Here is a 24,672-nt window from a genome sequence, read left to right as displayed (position 1 = left end):
GTTATTTGAAAAATTCTTTAACAGAAAACATTGAAAATCTTCTCGATCGACCTGCAGATTATTCCTCGAACATCAAATGGAAGACCACAGACTTATGTGTTGGAAAATTTTGACTTGCTCTTCCATAGCAAAGAGACAACTTTGAAATTTGTTGGGAGCTTATTGAATTGAAGAGATTGGATGATGACAGAAGGAACAGAGGCAGAGAGAGAAGAGAAGCAGCAAAAGTTCAACATTAACAACACAGGGCATTTAATCCCAATGGCATGGGGGAGTGGATATCTATTGATATTTTCTCCTCCTCCTCCTCCTCCTCGATCAGACTATGGAGGATATATGTCATGACATGACATATGATAACAAGGACATATCCAGCCAAATACGTTTGGGTTTGGATTTTACAATATTGGGGGGAGGGGCAGGGCAGATGGTTGGTGACAGAAGGCCATTAAGTGAGCATTCAATTCCTATGTATCCCATCAAAAATATTACCTGATCAATCCCAAAAAAAAAAAAAAAAAAGATCTAACAGGCAAGAAGAACAGGGGAATTGACCTATGATGAATCTATCTGTCTGTAAAATCTGAAGAACCCGTCTCTGTTTTGGCAGTTCCTGCAGAACCCATCACTGCTCTGGAACCCCAGTTGGCAGCACAGGCACACCCCAGGAGCCTGCTGTAGCTTCGACTCCGCCCCGTTGAAGATTAACGCTTGAGTGGATTTCTTGGAGTGGTGGTTGTCGTTGTTGTTGTTGCGGACTAGACCGATCGAGAGATCGAGGTTGAGCTCCTCCTGGCTCTCCTCGTCCGTGGTCATGCCGCTGGTCGTGCAGTTGTTGTCCTCGACTGAGTCGCATTTGGTCTTGACGATGCCGTTGAGGCCCTTGAAGCCGTAGTCGAGGGTGGACGACATCAGGGCGATCTCCGCCACGGGCAGGGGAGCCGGGGAGCTCCGGAAGTCGATGTTAGTAGTGGCGGGGGCAGGTGTAGGAGCGGCGGTTGGAGCGGTGGCTGCAGGGGTGGATTCGAGGGGTCGATGGGTTTGGGGGTCGATCCCGCGGCTGATGAGCTTGCGTTTGATGTGGGTGTTCCAGTAGTTCTTGATCTCGTTGTCGGTCCGGCCGGGTAGCCTTCCCGCGATCAGTGACCATCTGCGAATCAGAGCAAAAAGCTTGAATTTTAGTATGATAAAAGAAAGATCATGGACTATAAGAAGAGTAAGTTTGTGAAAGAAGGTTGTACTAGCTAGTACATACTTGTTGCCGAGCAAGCTGTGGAGCTTGATGATGAGCTCGTCTTCTTCTTCGGTGAAATTGCCGCGCTTGAGGTCGGGCCGCAGGTAGTTTATCCACCTCAGCCTGCAACTCTTCCCGCATCGAAGCAGCCCTGCAGGATCATTAGCAACCTATAAACCAAACTGAACGATGTGGAAGGCAAGGCTACAAGCGCTAGCTATGTATTGGGATATTTGGATGAGTAACAAGTAAGGTACCGGCGGCTTTGGGGAGAGAGCGCCAGCAGCCCTCGCCGTGGCGGCGGATGTAGTCGATGAGGCGCTGGTCCTCTTCTTTGGTCCAAGCCCCTTTGTTGGTGTGAGCCTTCTCACAGCAAGGTGATCTTCCCATGATCTTTCTCTACTCCCTATATATATTATGGGATATGAGCTATTCTCTTACTTACAACCTTCTTCCGGTTGCTTTCTTTTTCTTCTTCTTCTTCTTAGACCAGAGCGTTCCAGAAAAGAGAGTGAGGGATGGCTCAGGCTGTCTTCCTCTGTATGAGCGTGTCTCTTGGTCTCTGTCTGTATGTTCTGTCGTGGGGTTGTTCTTCTGTATGTTTGGGAAGAAGAAGAAGAAGAAGAGGAGGAGTGAGGGGAAGGGGAGGATTCTGTTCTTTGTATTGAAAATGGAAATCGTAGTGACTCTCTCTCTATCTTCTTCTTTATATATATATATATATATGAGATGCTGAAAACAGAGAGAGAGAGAGAGAGAGATTTTCACCAGGTTGGTTGATTTATTTATTAGTCCATTGATTGGTCAGAGGAAGGAAAAAGAAGTCTCGATGGAGGAGAGGAGAGGATAGGATAAGTTATTGGGTTCAAAATTATACAGTGTTATAAGTTATCGATTCAAAATTAAGAGGTCTTGAGTCGGATTTTTATAAGCTAATTTTTCTCTTTTTTTTGTTGTTTCATTTTTTTATTCTTATATTAGATGCATGAGTTTATTCTATAACTAAAAAAAAGAAAAAAAGAAAAAAGATAGGGATGGGCGGGGGAGTCACGGGATAAGGTAGGAGGGGGGGGGGGGGGGGGGGGAGAAAGAAGATGGGGATGGAGATTGGTAATGGTAGGTAAGGTTAGCTCCAGTCTCTTGCGTCAACCCCTCCCTTTCATTTATGGAACCCTACTCAACCGGCCATCATGCGGGAGCTCTTTTTTTTCCTTATTGCCTTTTCTATATTATAAATAATATATATTCTTTTACCTGATTTCATGATTTCGAAATTATTCAAATTGAATCGATCCTATCTTCTTCTCAAATTTTTGGGTGTCAGATCGGCTTATAAGTGACCATGGAGCCCACCCGCCACAAGAGCTAATCTAAGACTAACTACTAAGAACTATGAAGGTGCAAGTAATCATCAGTGACGTTACGTTTGATTTCAAACAGTAAAATGTGATTGTATTAGAATAAAATAGTTATCTTTAGGTTAAATTTGAAAACATGAAAGAACGTGTTCAAGCAAATAAATTTATTTATCAAGATATCGCTATTACATATTTAGATATAAGAAATTAAATAAAAATATATGATATCTGCAAAACATAGAGGAAATCATGAAAGGAATGTCAATTAAGTTTTTTGAAGAGAAGATAAAAAGACATCCTTCAAATGAAATACTATTTTGTAACTCATAAAAATGACACTATATAAGTAAGTTGAATAGAATGATAGTATATCCATTTCATTCCTTGGCTTTTCATTCATGTGTACTAAACATTTTCTAAAAATGATCATTGGGTAAGTTTTATATTTATTAGAGAAATTCTTAAATGAATAAGTCAAATGATGTGGTGACACAAGCTCAATAGGATTCTTGCGATTTAGCAAAAATTATGATAATTTTCTATGCGATTAACGCTCCATTTACAACTTTACTGTATTTTAATCAATTCTTCCTCATACTCATGTGACAAATTAAGATCGCCGATTGTGTTAGGAGGTAGTAGTAAATACTACATGTGCATAACCTGAAAATGAAGGGATCTTAGTGTATAGCAATATGAGATGACGACTCAAAATTAAGAGATCTTGCGTTTAATACTCACCAGTAGAATTTATATGTTCATTTATTTTACTTTATTTTCTATCAGTGTGTTGGACCGTGAATTTTTTTTATGATTGAAAAAAAATCATAACCTAATGTAATATTTCACGATATCAACTGATATATCTGCTCATCCAGAAATTAAAGTGGTTTTTATTTCTTGCAAGTATTTGAAGTTCTTATCAATAGCAAATTTAATCATTTTTCTCCCATAGATATATGGTGATGTACTAAGCACGCACATGGCTTCTTGATAACAAACACCAATAAATTTTTCAAACTTGGAGACGTCAGACGCGTGCTCTTAAAATACTTTGAGTTTCAAAATCTTCACCTTACCAAAAATCATTTCTAGAACAAATTCTTATTTTTCTTTTTTTTTATTGGTAATTCGCTTTAAAAAAAATATATATCTTGTAAATATCCGCAGTGCAACCAAATTAGTTTGTTTTTGTTGAATAAACCAAATTCTTTTGTTGCGTAATAAAAATCATTGACATCGCTTTTGATCTTCGAAGAAGAAGATAACCATAACGTATTGGGGGTGGCATATATTAAAGCTGATATCACATCACAGACTTAGCCACGTGGAATATTCTGTGGGCTTCTGGTTGACTCCTAATACCCCCTCTTTTCTCCTTTCTTATAATTTATTGTATATAAATTATTAAGTAATAATTAAAATTTTCAATCGGTCCAAGTGCAACTACATATCATAAAATCATAAATTCATCCATCTGTTAGATAGCGATGAATACCCAAATTGAAAAATAATACATTCAATTTCATCCCAAAAAATATATACGACCCTTTCAAAGCGAAAAAAAAATGACCATCCCAATCTTTGCAAGTTAATTACGAAAATATTAAAGCAGAAAAATTACATTAAAAGTGGACCCGGGAAAAGACACGAAAGGGCCCCCCCTTCATAATCCTTTTTGATAAAGTCGTTCATTATCCAAAATAGAAATATACATTTACATGTATTTTGCATATATGGATTTGTTATTCTAAGTTTATTCTCTCTCTCTCTCTCTCTCTTTTTTCCCCTCTCTTTTAGTTTGAAAGGTTTAGTTCTTTCTACGGGGTTCATTCGCGTGTAATTACCAGCTCGATAGGCACCGACGCGGCTATGCTCGCGAGACATCGACCATCAAGGCACTTTTGCAATATATATCCATAGGGTGCTAATTGAGATTCTGATCAAGTTAACCATAATCATTATAGTAGGCAATGCATAGTATTGTAGACTTAGAAAAGTTGCGGAGGTGTGCGGCTCGGGATACCCGAATGACCAACTCAAGTCATTACCGCCGGGTTGCCGGATCTTGGTGTTTTTCCTTTATGACTTTCTCTTCGTAATTTTTCTCATGTTAGAGTTAGAGAGAGAAAAATGGGGGGCGCCCACAAATACAAGTATTCGAGTCCCCTCATTGTAATTAATTTATTTATCCTTTTCCGGTAAATTAGTTATCTGTTTAAAAATTTAAAAAACAATTGGAGGATGAGAAGAAAAGAATTGGAAGAAGTGGCAAGTAACAACTCGAAAAATGTCATCTATTACTTCAGATAGATAAATTAAACAATTTTTACACGGCGGCTTCCCTTCTCTCTCTCTTACTAAGCACGAGAGACCTCCAACTAGCTTCCCTTAATAATTCCTTTCTATGTGCAGGAATATATTCTGGGGTGCTTAATAACTTAGTAGTTGCACCGTGGAAAGTACGGGGCCATCGGTTCTAAAGGCATTTTGAATAAAAAGTTTTGGCTGACTATAGCGTCGAGGTTTTTCTCGGTTTCGCTTCTATGACCAGCACTGATGCGAACCGAAGCATGTCACCTTTACCTTGGTTTATCCTATTAACTGTATAGAAAATGACTTTCGACAACCGATAACGGATTCTCTCTACTAAGGAACCTTCAGCCACAAGATAATGTCAAGTATATCATTGACTTCGCATCATCCCGAACTAACAATTACAAAGAGCGAAAGGAAGAATCAAAGCCTCGCACCCTCTTATCTCGAGTGAAAGAATCGAATTTACAAATCAATGGAATATCGCACTATATATAAGATACAGCTGAAGTAAGCTTCCCTGAGGGGACTCAGAACAGTAAAGTTTCAAACGAGTGTTGTTGTGTTACTGTACTCTAATTCTCTTCCTTCTTCCTTACACATACAATCAGGCACCGGAAACATGTAGAGGGAACTGCTCGGCTTTTTTAGCTCGATTCCCTTGCCGTCGCTGTGGCGGAGCATATCTTTCATCTGTCGCTTGAAGTGTTCCCATCTGCAGGAAGTGTGACGTGTGAAGAACAATAATTGGTGCCAAATACATGGCAAAAATTTGTCATAAGTAACGTAATCATCGTCAAGGAAATTGTTAGGAGTCCATGTGAGGTGCTCTTTTATGACTAAACTATACCCGCTAAATTGTTAGGAGTCCTTGAGTCATATCGGTCTGCTGGAGATTCTATCAGAGCTGCTGAGCAGATGTGTTGATGTGCTGTGCTGATGTGGATTGGATCAGACAAGATGACAGTTATTTCTTGTTCTATTATGTGTTATGCATCCTTTTATGTTTAGTTTAAGTTCCTAATTTTTAGGGAAGCAAGACAGGTGTAATATGGCAGTTATCTTTCTGTGTGAATGGCAGTTATACCACTTTGTGCCTGTACTTTGTTTTAAGCACTCGAAAGTCTGAAAGACAGAACTATTATGAATGAAGAATTGCATTCCCTCATTCTCTCTGTGCGTTACATTCTGTTTCTTGTTTTTCTTGTGATTTGTGAGAGCACAGAAGTGCAGCCCTCGAGTTTTATCGCGGTCAAGTCAAATTCACAAGCATAACCCCCTCCAGCCTCCAGATAATATTCAACACCGTTTTCAGTTTCTAGATGGGATACACTTCCCTTCAGTCGCATATCTTCTAGTTTATCAAAGTATCTTAAATTACGGGAAAAAGTGAAAGGAGAAACTGGAAAAGAATAGAGAGATGTGAACCTGATTCTGGGGCTATCAAATAACAGTGCCATCTTCCTCTTATCAGGTTTGATGGTCTTAGCATGTCCTCCATATAAATACCGCCTGTGTCCAATCAAGAAGTGAGGAAAATTGCCCCCTTGGGTTGTGACAAAAACCTCGCTGTGAAGACAAACGGTATAATCGAGAGCCGCCAACCTAGACGAGTGGCCCTGCAATATCAGAAGGTTTTCTGTAATAATATTCAAGAAATGTCCACTTGTCGGACGGTCCTCTGTTTGGTTGAGTTGTTGACAAAATGATAAGCGAAACAGCTTACCACAGACAAACAGCACAGTACCTTGAATGGAGCAAGTTCTTCCGGAGTAGCAATAGTGTCCTTCGTCTCAAGGTGAGGAAACATCAGCTTAAGAGGGGCCATATATTTTTCTGCTTTGTAAATTTTCCCAGCAGCTACATAAACTGAAGTTGTGTTATCGAAACCCATGCCGCTTAACATCATTCCAACCTGTAAAACCGAAAACTTACTAATTCATCAAACAACTAGCCTAAGGAGCGCCTAATACTGCATGCAACTGATGAAGAAGTGCAAATCTGGAACCAGATGAAATCAGGCTCAACAACAGAAAGGTCAGTGCAGCTTATACCTCCAGTGGAGTGAGTGGACATTTCCCATCCATACGATTAGCTCCTGGTTTTATAACTCTACCTTTTCTCCTAAATTTTCCTCTCCAACCCTTTTCTCGGGCAGCATCCATTTCCCATTTCTCTTCCTCTCCTCCATCATATTCGCAGCATGAAAATGCAACCATATCCTGTTCAAAGAAAGTAGGGGAGATATGAGACAATAGGTCGAAATGTATATGCACAGCAAAAAAAAGGTCGATATATATGGACATGGGTGAGAGACAGCAGAACAAAGAAAGCACCTTCTCAAAGCGAAGATGCACTGACACGTATCTTCCACCAGCAGCGAAGCTTCTCTTGATCATCCTCTGAACCATCTGCTCTGCAAGTAGTCTGATAGGTTCGGCAAACCTCAGCACTTCAAAGTTTGCAAAGCATCTTAGCCCTTGAATATACGAAGGAGCTGCTTGAGTCAATCTGTTGGAGAAGGGTGCAATTCGTACAGCTCTGTAACAAGAATATTCCATGTCTTCGTCATATGCCGGTGCTTGCTATAAAAAGGTCTAATGGGCTGACTTTCACTTAAAGATAATGCACAAAGCTGATAAGCAGGATCCCAATATAGAGATAATCATCTTTACTATTTTATATGAGACAACACACCCATGTCTGCATGTATATCTAATTCTCAACCGACTGGTTTTTCTACTATTTACTATATCCATCTTTCTCCTCATGCATTCTTAGATATCCATTATACAATAAAATATATAAATTGAAAAACAAAAACCTTATAATTGATCATTTGCAAAGAGTCTCCACCTACATAGCTTAAGACTAGCAAAAACGGCAAGTTAGATGTAACCAAATATTACTTCCTATTTTCCAAGTAAATCTTTGCATGTGCATAATGCAAATCATATGAATCTTCCAATCATAGGAGATAGAGAGCAGAGCTCAAATATTCAGCAAGTGAACTCCTCAAAACTAAATGCACGAACTTCACAAAGGAAAGACAAAGTGCATACCCCAGTTTTTTCATCTTTGGGAGAACCTTTTGAAGATAATGAGCCGGAGTTGACCAACCTTTTACTCTGAGATTCACTATGCTGCTTATATTGTAATTGTATCGCTGAAGTACATCCTCTGGGAGCTGTCTCACTACTTTTACATTGTTCTTGAGTGCATCTATGAAGAAATCTTCGTCAAAAATGTCTGAAAATTTGCTGAAGCCATTGTAGATGAACAAAAGGAGTAAGATATTAAATGACTGAGCAACTACACATTGAGCATCAGTATCGATCCTAGTTGATTAAATGGTCTACTTACTAAGGCATTGACAACAAACTTCGGAACATTCACATCAGTATGGTGCTTCATAGAGACAGGAGTCTTATTGCACTAAACGGTTGTTCTAACACTGATATTCATCATTGAGAAAAATGGCAAGTAAATCCCAACAGGCATTTGAGATATACATTCGCAAGTCAAACTATGACTTGTAGGTTTTAGGTCCTTTTCCTTCCATGTCCAATTCTCAAATGATCTCAATTGCCCTCCTTTTAAGTTGGATATAATAACTACATCAACGAAGTGCCTACCCTCAAGCAAACCATTCTAAGAATGATTTACTCAGTCGCTGATTATCTAAACCTAGGCTCTTTAATTGACAAATTACATGCAACATTATCAAACTTCTCTGATATCACTGGGGCACATCAAATTTTCCTTACTTTTTCTAATTAAATATCAGAATGTGAAGAACAGCTGCCGTAAGCTCCTTTGCTGAAAGCACATTTCCATGAATGAACTCTGACTAATGTTGAAGAACACCATCTAAAGCTGTCTAGGGGTGGGCTTATCCATGTCATAGTAAGCATGGGCTTTACTTGGAACAATCAAGCGTCCACTAACGAGGTGTCTTATCCCTCCCCCGCTGAACAATATTACAACATGACAGAGTTATGTGTTTCACATACACACCATTAATCATCTAAAAAGAAACACGGCTCACCTAGAATCTTGCCAAACACTGTTCAAATGAAATATTGGAATCACAAGGGTAGCATTCAAGAGTCCAGCAACTGCGACTGCATCACATATCTGTTTTAAACAATTGAAAATCAAAAGAAAATGCAATGAGAAACAAAACTAATAAAATTGCACCTTAGAAAAGTGACATTTCTGGTGACAGAAGCCTCCACCATTAAAACACTAAAACTATGCTACCGAGGGTCACGAATGTGTATTGATAATTACTATAGTGTATAAACATATGTAATAACTATAAAAGGGTAAGATGCATGAACTGGTAATTTGGTTTTTAATATAGTGAAAAGTAATTGCAATAAAATCTATTGGCTAATAAAAATTTTCCTTCTAATATGAAAGTGCTCGTATCCGTCTTAGCTAATCAAATCCCGAAAAGCAAAGGAAAGGGCTCTGATCTCATACCACGACAATTCTCCTTCAGCACTCTAGTTGATGAAATAAGCAAATATGGCAGAACTCTTGCAAAAGAATATGCATAAACATGATACATCATCGGTTTTAGAGAACATACCGATAAGCGTTGCTGATTCAATCCACCATTTGCTTCAATTATGAGGAAACCGTTAGATTCTGGCAACTCCCGGGATCCTAGAGGTAAAAAAAAAAAAAAGGAAGAAGACAACCAGCTTTGGTAAATTATACAAGTACATTGTATAAATGAAAAGGAATAAGCCGATTGGCTGCATATGAAACCCAAGTCCAAGAACAACTCCACTTCATTTAATTATTAGCCCTTTATTGTTTGTATTGTTCAAATAATGATAAGGAAATATGGCATTAATAAATAACCTGCCATAAGGAAAACCAATATGCAAATAAAATCCTGTAAACAGGCAAACTCGTGCCTCCATAGAACACCTTTTCTCTTATCAGTAAGAAGGGTGTGCTTATGCATCAGAGGAACCGGTTAATGGGACCATTTGATAGTTCTAGCACAGCCTTTGCTCTAAACATAATGATATTCGCACCAAATGTCTGCAGCGCCCAGGACTCATCTGATGGATTGAAAGTACAATATTACAGTCTGTCCCAGCAAAGGCATATACATATCCATAATGGATGCAGTCTGTTCATGTGTGCTGGGGGATTGGTTGGGCGAAGCCCATAACCCTTGTTATTAGGGGAAAAAAAAAGAAAAAAAAAAGGAAACACAATTAAGCACCAAAGTCAGAACCAGAAAAGGCAGAACGGCACTCCAGGAGAAACAAAGTCAGTGGCTAAAAGGCTGTAACAAGTGTCTCACATTCATCTCAGAGGACAATAAACACTGAAATATGAATTACCTGCTTGGGAAATTGTCGGGCTGATACAAGGCTTCCAAACTTGCCGTATGTTCGGTTTCCATGCCCTCATCAGCTGTAAAAATTTCACTTTCATAGGGAGATCAGTCAAAACAACTCTAGAGATAAGACAAACTAACACACAAATGCAGAATGAACCATGCAACGCCAAAAGTAGCAAAGATTTCTACATGCACAATCTGATTTTATTTCGCCAATTACATATGCAACTCAATATTCATATGGGAAAAATAAATCCTACAGAATCTGGCATAACATCAGTCTGATAGCGATTGTTCCGAATCATGAGAAGCTACTACAACCATGAAATCGAGTGCATCACTCTAAATCATTGACCGCATTTTGTCTGCAAAACTTTCTGTGAAAGAGTAATTGAACATAGCCAAATACTTCTAACACAAGACAGCCACAAGAGTAATGACCATAGCCAAACCCAAAAGCTTCTAAAACAAGACAGAGTACTATATGAAATTAGGGAAGACGGAGTTACCGCGTTATGGGTCTCGTTGCTATCAGCTTCCATGAAAGGCCGTAGACTCTCAAACACCTGAGGACTCCTGTACACGGAACCGGGAGGCTTCGGCCCACCGCCACCGTGGCCGATTCTCTTAAAACTAACGTCAAAACCTAACGACCCCATATACAGAAGCATCCCGGAAAAGTACAGCAGCGGCGCGAACAGGAGCACCCCTCTCCTCCTGAACACAGTGGATATAACAAGAACCACCAGCTTCTCCACCAAATTCTGCCTCGCACCTCTCCCGCTCCCGCCGACACTGAGGCTCTTGTTCCGGCCTTGCCGGAATCGCGGGGAGGGCGGAGGCGACCCCCCGTTGGACCGGACGGCGCCGAGGCGGCTGTACCCGTGTTGCATTGAGCACAGAGGCTCCTGCTGGGGGACTCAGCAGCTGAAAGGTGGAAGGCAGAGTGGAGCTGGAGAGCTTAGCATGTTCTCAGCTGAAACCGCAGCTGCAGGAAACGGACTGATTAATGAGGACCCAATTCAATTCCGTGTTGTCTCTTCGATGAACAGGAACAGGGGAGGAATTGATTCAATGAAGTGGTATAGTGTGGATGGACAGCGGATGGTTACGTGCAGATGTGGGTGCCGTTCAGATGTATTATCTCCAGGAACAAACGGAAAATGCCGTCAGTCACGACACGAACGAATGAGTGAGGAATCAACTACTCAGATCCATCGATCTGCGAGAAGGATATCAATGGCGTCGGTGCTGTTTTGGGATTGCTCGATCGATCGTGGAAGTGCGGAGGGAGGGAGTTAATAGCTCCCAGTCCATTTAGTGAGAGAGAGAGAGAGAGAGTGGAGTTAATGGACATAGGGGGCGAGACAGTTCCATAAAGCCGGCGCATGCACCTTTTGCCCTCGATCCCCGTGGGTCCCACCTCAATGGTGCGAGGACAGCTCGTGCACCCGGATCAGCTTGAAGCCACCCAGTCAAAGAGGAAGCTGTGCGTGACAGGGTTGTCGTTTTCGACCGGGGGGGTCCAGACTGGACTATACCGGATTTTGACAATTATCTTCAACCTATGTGTTTTCATTTTAGAAAATAAAAATAATGATTATTCGAATTAAGTGGTTGGTGATAATCGCGAAATGCTACATTCATTTTTCGTTATTTTCGCGTAACGTCTCTTGTCCATGGAAGAAACATACAATTGGCACATTAGGACGTATGACGAGGAATTGCAACGAAGAATGTGATATCACGTACTTGTCCTCGCACGTGCAACTCATTTTATCGGACTTCCACGCTTATCTTACCCAACGGCATCTCCATATATTTATTTTGAGAAAATATACAGTGAAATTATGATGGCCCACAAGTTTGCACGGTAGAGGCTTAGCAAGGCCCCAAGCTAAGTTAACCCAACCAGTCCACCGACACTGATTGAATGGAATCACGCATCGAAGACTTCCTCCACCAATCTCTCTTTGCTCTTTCTTTTTCCGCCCGACTTTTATTATATAAGAAATAGTATAATATAACATGAATGGACTATTTGTTAAATGGAAACTTTATGATGCATTTTATATAATATTTACAGTTTATGATTATCCACTTGTTTTACTATTCACTTTTGATTGGAACTTACCCGGGCCACCTTAATTAAGGTGTTAGTCATAGTATTTTCTCAACCACTCGAAGCTCTGCACACTGCTAGCACAGCCGCAAGCAACATACCTTGCTGAACAAAAAGCAAGTAAATTTGATAAGCTAGTTTTCAATATCCAGAATGGTCGACACAAGCGCATCTATACTTGATAGTCATGAGCACTCAGAGTGTAATGTAATCTCCGGAAGCGAGAAGGGACAGTTCCCGGGACTTCGCAAAGACTAGCCAGTAGCAAGTTATTCGTAAGAATTAATAACTAGACAAGTGTATAAGTGGCAAACCTTGACCTCAGTAGCTCAGATTGACTGCTGCGAATTCATCGCAGGGTCTACTTTGGAGAGGTATGCATCAAGAAGTTCAGTCATCATCTGAGGAGCCGCAAAGAGAAGTTCAATCACTATGAATTGGCTCCCGAGATCATTCCTCGTCGAATATTGCAAAGATGCAGCTTGAGAAAACTGAACTTAGCTCCCTTCAAGTTGATCATACAGAGGGTAGAAAACTACAAGAACCATCTCTTACAAAACTGAGAGCTCCTCAGGATGCGACCAAATTCAAACCAAAAGACCAAAACACCAAACAAAAAGCATGTTTCGGCGGCCTTCCGAGAATCTGTCCATTGTATTTCAAATGCAGTCTCTCAACTCCAGCAATATTTGCAGTCGCTTTCACGAGCTCCGCAATCAAGTGCTAGTTCAAGACAGTTAAAGCACTAATGGACTTAAGGCATCAATACGGACGGCAACACAAACAATGCTGCCTTACTCCATACACCGATTCTTCCTCGGACACTATGAGAAACTCCAAAGGACTTCCCTAATATGAGAATACTATCAGAAGATTTTGTTTCCCTCTTCCCTGGCAAACAAAATCGAGAACCTGATAACATCTAGGTCAAGTTTTGGAAACTTGTTCCTGCGAAAATGGCTCGAAATATGTTTTCCCATGACAGGAAACAGAGAAGCGGACAATTCTTCAAAATCAAACTCAGCCACACTCACACTCAGTGCAGCATCACAACCACATATGCAGAACCAAACATATCCTTTAACCCAAAGCATCCACACTTGCCAGTAAAAACATCAAATTTGATCAGCAGAGAAATCAGAGATCTTCCGACAAAGGATCAGGCCCCGCTATGCTCCATGAACAAGATGACATTTTGATATATATGTATAGATTGTGTTCACATTCAATGTGACTTATATATTACCATCGAAATAAGAAACGCTTATTCATTTCAAACACATTGAACTTACAGCAAAACCTCGAGCACAATGAATTTTTGGATGAACAAACAGGCTAGGGTTACTTCTAAGGTTCTCTATTCCGAGAGGAATCAAGGCCGAAGGACGACAAACCCGTGGTGTCAGGGTTCCTGAGCTGATCCAGCTGCTTCTTGCCGCGGCGGAGCAAGTACTCGATGTAGAGGAAATTCTTCCGATCCACCTCCTTTGCATTGCGTCGAAACTCGGCGACGACGATCGACTCGATGCGGCGGCGGTCTTCCGTGGACTTGGAGCGAGCAGCCCGGAGGAAGCCACGGTAGAGGCTGAGCACCTGCTTTTGCATGCCGGAAAGCCTCGGCGAACCCATAGCTGTTCATTCGGGGTGCGACGACGCTGTGGCCCAAGAGACTATAGACCTGAGGAGAAGGGTAGATTCGGCGGCGGAAGACGGCGCCGACCGCTCGGAAAGTTGGGGGTCGAGGAACAGCGAGCAGCTTTTCGCGGCCAGTCGCGGGCCCAAACTGGAAAATGGAAGAGAATGAAAAACCCAATTTCCCAACTAATTTAATGTCCTTTTTTTTTTTTGCCTATTCTTATAATTTTTATTTTCTTATAATATTTCATTTCACTTTTTTTAACATCTAGATTTCTCGATTTATTTATAATATTTGTTGGTAACATTGGCAACAGTAATTTCTTTTATTAGTTTTGTTAAAAGTTAAAAAATAAAAAGAAAATAACTTCCATTCGTCCCAAAAATAGGTTAAAATAGGCACAATGATTATTTATACAGGTACAATATTCATCGGCATAATGACCGGCTTCACAAACACGTCACTATCTCAGACGAAAATGATACCATTCTCCTTGATGGTATCGATCACGATCCCGAGCTTGCCTTCGATCCTCTCGTCCTTCCTCGGTTCATAGGCTATTGCATAAACATCAGCCTCCTTCGACCGCTCGGCGATGAGCTTCCCAATAACTCTGCAAGCGTTGTTGTCCGTGAGAGATGGCAGACTGGTCCTGAGGTCCTTGGCATTCGTTGTAGCCACAGAGATGACCTTGCTCGTTCCCCTGTGCATGACTTTCGCATGGATGAATCTCTTCGAGAAGAACACATTCAGCAAGAACGGTCTCATGTACTGGTCTGTCCTCTGCTTCCAGGACTTCCTGTTGGGCTTCTTTGCGGCCTCACTGCGGGATCTTCGGGTCCAAGCAGACCGAATGAATGATTCCTAGAAATGCATACCGGAGGTGGAAAGACAGATCAAAATCAAGACTGTTCTGCTGAAGCTGAAATTAATTCACGTCGTCTTATGCCAATTCGTGGGTACACTACTATCAAGAGAAATACAATCTGCAATAGACTACTCAAAAAGTCCCAGAAAAAGGAGTTTAATTGCGGCAAGGACTCTCGGTATGGACAGATAATCACAGACTAGGTATGGCAATATGATCAAGCACAAAGAGGACAACGTGATTGAATGCACGAGCTACGTGATCAGAAGTTCAAAAAATTCCTTGGCGGCACAGCTGAAGAGCTCTTCCAGTTCTTAGCAAATGCATCGTGTATTGGGTAAATGAAAGCAAAGAATCCTTCTCTTCGAATGTGGAAGCTCTGCATTAAGTCATCTTCCACAAGAACAGATATATAAGGGTTACAAATCACAAGCAATTCTTCAGATACGGTTAGCAATACATTGTCGGCAGACTTTACCATCGGCTTAAGACGGCGCTACTAAACATGGCATTGAAACAGTGGTCATAGTTCCGAGCCTTGCGAACCCCCCCTACTTCTGTCTATTTACTCACTCCATCTCTGATTAATACGATTGAGGGCTGTATTCAAACACTACAGAAATCGTAATCACATAACAGACATGACAAACAAATCGCCCAACAACTCAACTTGTATCTATTACAAACAGCTAGCTCATTCTTGGAGCAAACAAAGTGAGTGTACAAATTCTTCCGAGAAATGTGCTAAGGAGTGAATCCAATCCTACTCGTGCCCTTCAACAGGAGGAACATGAAGGTGAGTTCAACAAAAGCTTTCAAACACCTCAATGTCATCAACCATGAGACCGAGATGACCGTACTCATTATGCCTGGGCAATTACTAATGGCAGGCATATGTTCAGTTCAGTAATATCAGGACACTATGAAACCACAAAGCAAAGTTCACTCCTTTCCTCTCCTCTGTAGTCTGAGACTACTCAACCTCAAAACCCAGAAATGCCTTGCCGAAGCTGAGAGACATACTTCACCCGTTATCTAATTGAAACATAAAGCAAGACAATTCCTCCATTCTTTTCGCGGGAAATTCTCTTCGGAAACCAACCGCAGAATTCAAGACACCTAATTTTTGTCGGATGAAAAGCAAAGATGCAATACCTTGTTGAGAGGAGGGCTCGTGGGTCTGGCGATTGAGATGTTGATGGCGGGAAATGCAGAGGCCCACGAGAGGGAAGTGGGTCTCACCGAGCGAGTCGGCACGGAGTCGGACACGACAGGCGAACGAGTCCTTGCCGGCGGAGCTCGAAGGGTGGTAATTGCGAGAGCCATATGTGTCCCCGCCTTCTCCGTTTCAGCTTCCTGACAGAACCTCCAGCTTAGGGGATGGACGTGATTGCTGAGGTCTGTCAGCAGTAAAGGAGACGGTGTGGGTGAACTAGCCTGAATGATGTGACCTCTTTGCGCCTTCGACCGGCGATAACACCAGCGGCTGGCAATGGAGGAGTTGAAGCTGCGGAGGTCGTCGTTGAAGTGACTACCGGCCTGGGAGCGAGAGAGAAGAAAGACGGGGAAAACGGGCGGGCTTTCAAAGGATAGAGTGTGTACGGGCTTCAAATATCGGCCCGATTCAGTTAAAACCTTTTTTTTTTTTTTGGAAAAGTATTTGAATGAAGATCCAGTATTTTTGCTTGGGCGTTGATTGATTTTAGTTCGCCATTTTTTAGGTAGAAAGTGACACCATCTAATCGGGGTCCAATCGTATTTATAATGACCCATTTACTAGGTTTTCAATTAATTCATTCCTAAATTCGAAAGATTTTTCTTGTTATAATTCTGAACTAAATATATCTTATTTTTTGAAATAATTCTTTATTTCATTTTTAAGAAATAAAGACGTTCCGTGGAGACTAACATTAAAATCCTGATGCTAAAATTATGAGAGGCAGTTAGTAATTTAAAAAATAATTGTAGTCTGGTTTGGATTTTTGTTCGGGCTTGCAATTCTTGTCCAAGCCGTCTGAAAGAGATGAGACGGTCGACGGTCTATTTGTCATGTTTGATATGAACATGAATTCTATTAATTGACTTAAGGCCAAACTTATGAGACAAAAAATGTCTCTTTCCCCAATATTAAAACTCGCAGAGTCGTTCTTTTGCAAACATATTCCTAATGCTTAGACGGAGATTTTTGCTGGAAGAGAAGTACATATATATATATATATATATATATATTTGCATAACCAGAAGTTTTTTGTTGATCGGATAGTTATTCTAGCACTTTATTCTAGCTGATAGGAATTCAAGATAGCTTTTTAGCGGGTACTAACGAGTTACACGGTAAGAAAGATAGTTTTCACCGAGGTCCCCTCTCTTGCGCAGGCAAATTTCGCGAGATGGGAACCAGTGCTCGGTAGTTTGAGTTTTTGACACCCATGTAAGGAGTACCTCAAGAAAGGAATAAGATTATATTAATATATCTCATGCATCGAATCTCTCTCGCATGTTGTATTACCCAGAAATTCAGGTGGAGTACACTTACAAACCCTATAGCAATATAAATAAATTTAGTCTATTCATGATTCAAATTCTTGATCTTCCCTCTTTTACAATGAAAACGAATATGCAGGAAATAAAAAGCTCGTTCAGCTGGTATCCTAGGAAAGCTTGCTATCACAATAATAAGATATTCCAAGTTCGGTTTCTCCTTGAGGGAGGAGAACTTTGCACTTCAGGAGCTTTGAGATGCTCTGAGATCTCCGCGTAGCCACCCATAGCTGATGTTAATGCCAGCAGAAGCAAACCAGAAAAGCCCGGAGCATAAGTTGCTTGCCTTCAGCCAAGATGATTCTGTGCAGAGTTTTACTGCCTTCCGCCACGCTTATAAGTTGATAATCTTGCTCAAGAAAAGACCCCAGAAATCGCCTACAACTCTCCCGCAAGGAATGGCCATCGTAAGGAATCATTAGATCTAGCCCGGTTCACCTGAGCAGAAGAGAGCCTTAGAGAGTGTGGAGTAGGGTGGCTCAATTAGGGGTGTGCCCTTTCTCCAAGACTTCCCAAGCCAGCCAAGATCATTACTCGGACAGAGAAGCGTTGGCACTTTTAATTGGTGCTCTAAAAAGAAGATTTAGTTAATTATCTATCGAAACTCGTGTTTTAAACTGAGTATTGTAAATAGTAGAGGAAAATCTCAATTAACTTACACAAAAATAGGGACACCCCTTATGCAAAAAATAAGTGCAATAATGTATAAAATGGAATCTTTTTCAGAAATTACAATCACGCACATATCATCTTCCGGATTTCTCCCAGAATTTCACCTATATTTTGGTACAGTAGAATAGAAATGTAATGCATTCGAAACGCTACATACAACAGTCTCAATCATCTTCGGAATTCCTCCCGGAATTTCACCTATATTTTGGTACAGTGGAAGTGAAATGGAATGCAATGGAAATTCTACATAAAACAGTCTGCATTACAGTATGCGATTCCATTCCATTCCTTCGCACCACATATTTTCTTACAATATATATAAGCATGCATTACGAGCATCAAACTCCTAAGTATATAAACCGTAACACATTTTGAGCTTCTTGCCCCTACCCCAAGTCCTTTCTCGAGCATGAAGACTTTGTGCGAATGTACAATGTTATCTCATAAAATAGGCAACCCAAGCTGCAAGGCCAAGATGCGTTCATAAGAGCTGTGTAGCTCCTATGCCCCTTCACCGGGTATATGCCCATACAAGGATATTCCATGGACATTCAGAGGGTAATCAAGGAGTGGTGGATCTCGTACTGAATATCAACCTGAACAGCTTTAGTTCATCAGGAGATATATCATAGCAGCTGGGGAATTGGGCTCCCAGTGACCACGAGATATCGACCTTTCCCGTGATTTCCTTTTGAATGTCTGTAGACGACCCCAGGAGATTTGACCTTGTACTTGCACACGGGGAGGAAGCCATGGAGCTGAAAAAAAAAATGTAAGAAAAATGCGGGAAAAAAAAGGGTCGTTAGTTACAACCAGTCAGCGTGACAGAATTAATGTGAGCTATCATGAGAATGCAACAAAGAGTACTTTCAACGTATTGCTCTTGTAAACTAAATTGAGAAGGGATTTAGTGATTAGTTCATACCGTTTGATGCTCGTGAAATCTGGTATGTCACTGAACCGATAGAGTAACAATCGCATTTTGTAGCTTGTCCATATAGCTTGAAGACATATATGAATTTTGGATGGTTTTAGTGATATATAATTCTAGAATTGATAAAAGGCATAGGAATATATGATGAATGGGTGAAAATCTAATCCAAAGGAGGCCTAGGGTTTTGCCTTGGAACAATGGCCATCCTACGTAGTCGAGAAATTTCATCATTACAAGAGAGAGGAAGGAGAAAATGTGATTTGATATGAAATTGCCAGAGAAAATGCTCTATTTATAGAGGATTAAACATTAAAGTCATTGCCATTACAACAGAGATTTCTGGTTTAAATGTATCCATTCCCTTTTCTGAGAAGGTCAGTAATTGACCTGCCAAGTTTGTCCCAATCACATCTGTCTCCATCTCTTGATTCAAAGGCTTCGATAATTCCTAGAATGATACGGTTATAAATGTAACGCAGAACAGATTGATACTATTCACTTTCCCAATAATCCAATTTTTTTTACCAAACACAACGATCTATACACCGACCGACATTCTCGAGAAATTGATAAATAGGCCAATTTTTTAAGTAATCCTAACATCTACAGTAATCTAACAGTCCGCGAACCAGAGGACCTATTTGCTATTCAAATAATAATCTTCAGTAATTTTTTAATAAAACTTATTATAATAACAATTTCTATTTCAATTAATATGCATCATATATATTTTTAAATTAACTATTAATATAAATTTATCATATATATTGAGTTCTGTAATTATAATATAAACTTTTTTTTTCTAAAATATTATTTATAACATCCTTATCTTTAAATTTTATTTTTATTTTTATCAACTAATAGCCTTTTGTTATAAATTTTTTATAGGATCATGATATTTTTAGAAATTATGTATATCATGATATTCTCTTATTTTTTAATATATTATTTCAATAACTTTTTTCTATTAATGCGAGAACATTTATTTGTACTTATATTTATGATATATATGGATGGATTCATTATTTGTCAAAGCTCTCTAGTTTTAAATAAACTACCATAAATAGCAATATGTCATGAATATTTTCCAGCCAATTTTTTTCACGCAGCATTGAATATATATATCCAGAAGCAAATGGAAGGTGAATTAAGATGCTCGGAGAGTAGTAATCAATTAAATTTCTTGGAAAACAGGAACAATTTTCAAAATTTCCGAATGGTCAGAAACCAGAGAACTTCTTCCTATTAAAATATACGAATTTCTCCGAACGTTGTATGACAATAGTGATGGTAGAACAGTTTCCAAATAAAATTTACGGAACTAGCATATTATTTCAAATTTCTCTAGTACGCTTGAAAATGATCAGTAGCTACGAATTAACTGGAAAACGGCAACAATTTAAAAACTTTTAGATGACCAGCAGAAACTGGAGAATTTCCCCAGAAAGAACGACTCCTAAATAGATAATGCGTAATTGATTTATTATTCTTAAATAAAAATTAATAACATGGATAAATGATTGATAAGAAACACAATCAACGAAAATCAACTACCTTGATCACCCATGTACAAATAGAAGAAGCTACTCCTTGCAGATAACTGATGTGGGACGGCTACCATTTTTGCTGTATAGAGCATATGGTTCCATCAGCGAGGTGGTTTGGTTCGTAAAAATAAGGCCGACCTTACTCGTCCATGCATACAAGTTCCACTCCCGGAAAGGGTTTATTTATCTAACTTATATAGAGCAAATGACCAGGCTCGGTTTTATAAATGTCCGATGTGGGGCGCGTTTTGTTTTTGTTATTTACCATTTTGACCCCTGACTCCGCGTTAGAAGGGTAGAATTGCAAATAGCTAATTTGGTCCTCAACCTTACATCACTTTTTCATTTTCATCCTAAACCCTTTATTTTTTGGGTGGTCAGCTTTGCCATTATTGTTATTTTCGAATAATAACAAAAAGTAAAAAGTTTTGGCTGGGATCAACTTCATCCTTATTATCCCAGTTGAGTTTAATACATCAGAACTCTAGTGAATGGTAATAATTAGTTTTTTGAGGTGTATTTTTTGGGAAATATTTCCTTCTCATCTCATATTGCTTTTTTTTCCTCATAAAATAATTTTTTTTCTACTCATCCTGATAGATTCTCATGCCTAATTTATTTGCATGATAAGCGGGAATAAGAACGAACTTGACGAAAAATAATAAGCCAAAAACAAATTAAACGAAAAATGTAATTATTTCAACTTATTCAGAAAACTAGAAGTACAAAACATGTAACAAAATAAATTGAAAAACGTAGAAAATGTAACTCCCCGGAAAGTACAGTAAGTAGCACATTTCATCTTTGAAATTCCATCCCAAGACTTTATCCATTTGTGTCGACGACTGGAAATGGAATAAAAATGCTATACAAAATTTGTAAGGCAATTCTATTTCATTCTTTCGTACAAGATATATATATTTTTTCCCGATTACAATGGAGGCCTATAGGCCATAGGCCTAATACAAATACTAATGCTCTGTTTGGTTTCGCAATTAAAATCACAAAAAATTTAATTGTAACTTTAACTCAACACACTACATAACAAAAATATACATTTTTCAGGTAAAAAATTTTAACTTTAACTTTAACTCAACACACTACACAATCATTTGTCATTTTTCACAATTAAAATCAAAGTTATTTTAACTTTGAAACCAAATGCACCATAAATATTTTCCTATTGTATTGATTATCAATGGACACAATGCATATTGAATTACAAAGGACTTTTTAACGTTAAACTCTTCAACTTCTTCCTCAGTTGTACTTGGCCTCATCATACCTCGCATAGTCTGGGGGACCATTGCTGAAATGCTCTTATATTGGATATATGTGTCTAATATAGTCCACGGCTGTATCATCCAGTAGCCAAAATATTCCTAACGCTTTTTCCCCGGCTGGTCTTTAAGGTCAACCAGCGGAATAGTATTCCATGCACCGTGTGCATCGTTTTGTCATTTGGAGCAACTTGTCAGGCAGGCCACGCTAGACTACTGCGATTGATCACGTGTCTCAGTAATTAAGACATTTCGGGCTGCTCTTTTGCTCCAGTCATCTGAGGATGAAACTGAAATTGGAGCGAGGGAACATCTGCAACATTCCACAGAGTCTCAGAATGTAATGAAGCTGTGGCCATCTCCAACCAACGTTAACTCAACGGTGGTCATCCGTTGAGGGACTTATCGTAGGACCTGGAGAATTTGTCCTCCGAGTTGCCAGTAGTATGACTATACCTTCAATTTCCTTCTTTGAAAGTCACAATACTCTGGTTGCAGATACAGCCTTGTCAGGGCACATGATAACAAGGCAGCGGAGCCTGAAACACCGAAAAGGAGGGTAACAATATTGCCAGCATGATAGAATTCACATAAGATCATGAGAACGCAATTAATATAATGTGCTCCTACTATTTTGCTCTTACAATGATTGTTACAATGATGAGGTATTAATTTTATGGAATCCGAATTATGATGAGCCAAATGCGACCATAGTCCCTCAGATGAGGTCACTGATCTAAAAAAAGGCAGGAAAAAACAATGGCAGAACAGTAATATAGATGAGGATGGTTACCAAGTCATGCTCTATGACATCCGGAACTTCTGGTATATCATTGAACCGATAGAGTAATACTCTCGAAGATTCGCAGAACATCATTAGAGCCATTGATGGAACATATGTATCTAAGAGATTTACAACTAGGAGGTGTTAAAGGCACATCGAAAATCTGAACAGGAGAAAATCTATATTTAAAGCTTGGTAATTTGCTTTAGAACGGGGAGTTAGTGAATACTGATAATCACTGAGAGAGAGTAGGAGTATGAGCAGTTTGACAAGAGAAGCATTGGAGAAAATGTGCTCTATTTAACGAGAAAAAGAATGCCATTACAGTAATGTGCCAGTAAATGTTTTGTCAGACACGACTAGACGTTGCATTTAATTAGTATTTAGTTGTTATTCTATCCACGTTGAGAGTAAGAATTACCTTATTTTCTGTCTTGCTTCATGTCCCGCAAAGAGTAAGGTTGCGTTTGGTTTCATAGTAGAATTTTAAAATCAGATTTTGATTTTGATTTTGATTTTGAGTGGAATAAATGGGGCCCACCCTTTGATTTTGTATGAGTTATGTTGTTTTGTTGTGGAAAAAATTGATATAAATGGGGTCCACTCTTTGACTTTGTATGAATTATTTTGTTTTGTAGTGGGTATAGTTAAGTTAGAATTGTGATTCTAAAATAAAATCTTGAAACCAAACAGGCCCTAAGCGTTTTAGGAGGGAAAAAAACTTTAAATTAATTCAATGTTCTGCCAAGATTAAAAATCTTCTGCAACAATTTGATAGAGCAATCGGCTTAATTAGTAGTTATTGGATGCAAGTTGCGCAAAAGACGGTGCTTTGATGTCTCGATAATCGATGAGATACCTAATACATCTTTATTAGCTAAAGCATGAAAAGTATGCCATGCTGGCTAGGATTATTGTTGTATGGTACTACAGTTGGCACCTTTTTTTTCCCGGCGGAAAGCAGTTGGCACATTTAATTACTTGACTCTAGTTTGAAAAATATACCAAAAAAATGCATAGTTGGATGACTATGCCATGAGTATTTCGTGCCAAAATTAATTTTTCATGCATCATTTATTGTGATATCCAGATGCAAATGGAAGGTGAATAAAGATGTTTGGAGTGCAAATAATGAATACGATTTAATTAAACGAGAACATATTTCCTGGAAAATGAGAACAGTTTTCCAGGGAAAACCATATTAATTTTCAAAATTTTCCTAATGAACAAAAAACGAGGAACTTCTTCAGAACAGAACAGCCTAATTATATAGATTGACATGAGATATAATAGTGACAGTAGTTCAACAAACTTTTTAATTTGTTGTATAAAGCAGACTATGCAAGTGGGAAGGTTTGGTATGTGAGATGTGGATAGACCTTGGTTGGTTACGAGCTAAGTTCTACACTGGAAAGGGATAAAATTATGGGCAAAATGGTCGGGCAAGGATTCTTGACTATCCGATAAGAGACGTGTTTCATTCCTATAATTAAACATTTTGTCTGCCGACTCCACTCTAATTGAGTAGAATTAATTGAGTTGAACATGAATGCCAACGGAATAAGATCCATCTCCTCTTCCAAGACACACAACGAGTTAGGCCAAAAAAAATATCATATAGGGACACATTTTTTCAGTGAGCATAAACAAAAATACATTTTACTAATCTAGAAAAATTGAAGGGAAAAATATACTTTCAGTCATGTAAGTTTAGTGACTTTTCTATATTCATCCTATTTCTATTTTTATCCTTTATCTTTTGCTGCTTTTCTATTTTCATTCTTCTGTTAATTTTATTATTAAATTTGCTGACATGAAATCCCATTAGATGCCCAATTTGCTGACATGGAATCCAGTCAGAAAAGCTCCCTTCTTCTTCCCCACCCCGATTTTGTACAGGACTAAAATTATACTTTTCCCAAAACTGAATGACACATTACATATGCAACAAATAAGTGGATTAACATATTGATTGGTATCTTTTCCAGATATCACATTCAGGCAAATTTCAT

The 24,672-nt window shown here is 39.3% G+C and overlaps 4 protein-coding genes across 4 annotated transcripts; all 4 read right to left on the bottom strand.

The window, feature by feature from the left end:
• Positions 1 to 208: 208 nt before the first annotated feature.
• LOC116203744 (transcription repressor MYB6-like) lies at positions 209 to 1,937 on the bottom strand. The gene is made up of 3 exons (XM_031535638.1): positions 1,492 to 1,937; positions 1,256 to 1,385; positions 209 to 1,150 (listed from the first exon to the last, which is right to left on the bottom strand). Exons 1-3 carry the CDS (start codon positions 1,622 to 1,624, stop codon positions 556 to 558), a joined length of 858 nt encoding a protein of 285 aa, XP_031391498.1. The 5' UTR covers positions 1,625 to 1,937; the 3' UTR covers positions 209 to 555.
• A 3,314-nt stretch (positions 1,938 to 5,251) lies between these two features.
• On the bottom strand, positions 5,252 to 11,585 carry LOC116203742 (O-fucosyltransferase 9). Its single transcript, XM_031535637.1, has 11 exons — positions 11,389 to 11,585; positions 10,786 to 11,264; positions 10,278 to 10,350; positions 9,506 to 9,582; positions 8,957 to 9,045; positions 7,971 to 8,168; positions 7,245 to 7,449; positions 6,963 to 7,130; positions 6,656 to 6,823; positions 6,337 to 6,527; positions 5,252 to 5,623 (listed from the first exon to the last, which is right to left on the bottom strand). The coding sequence occupies exons 2-11, from the start codon at positions 11,167 to 11,169 to the stop codon at positions 5,455 to 5,457; spliced, it is 1,722 nt and encodes a 573-aa protein (XP_031391497.1). The 5' UTR covers positions 11,170 to 11,264; positions 11,389 to 11,585; the 3' UTR covers positions 5,252 to 5,454.
• Positions 11,586 to 13,568: 1,983 nt separating this feature from the next.
• Positions 13,569 to 14,236, bottom strand: LOC116205889 (succinate dehydrogenase assembly factor 1, mitochondrial). Its single transcript, XM_031538582.1, has one exon. The coding sequence runs from the start codon at positions 14,025 to 14,027 to the stop codon at positions 13,746 to 13,748; it is 282 nt and encodes a 93-aa protein (XP_031394442.1). The 5' UTR covers positions 14,028 to 14,236; the 3' UTR covers positions 13,569 to 13,745.
• A 150-nt stretch (positions 14,237 to 14,386) lies between these two features.
• Positions 14,387 to 16,493, bottom strand: LOC116205888 (50S ribosomal protein L18). The gene is made up of 2 exons (XM_031538581.1): positions 16,058 to 16,493; positions 14,387 to 14,898 (listed from the first exon to the last, which is right to left on the bottom strand). Exons 1-2 carry the CDS (start codon positions 16,226 to 16,228, stop codon positions 14,503 to 14,505), a joined length of 567 nt encoding a protein of 188 aa, XP_031394441.1. The 5' UTR covers positions 16,229 to 16,493; the 3' UTR covers positions 14,387 to 14,502.
• Positions 16,494 to 24,672: the final 8,179 nt, after the last annotated feature.

This window comes from Punica granatum, chromosome 4 (genome assembly GCF_007655135.1).
Source record: "Punica granatum isolate Tunisia-2019 chromosome 4, ASM765513v2, whole genome shotgun sequence".
NCBI lineage: Eukaryota > Viridiplantae > Streptophyta > Magnoliopsida > Myrtales > Lythraceae > Punica > Punica granatum.
Note: the sequence above shows the minus strand (reverse complement) of the source record. Positions and strands in the feature narration are given on the sequence as shown.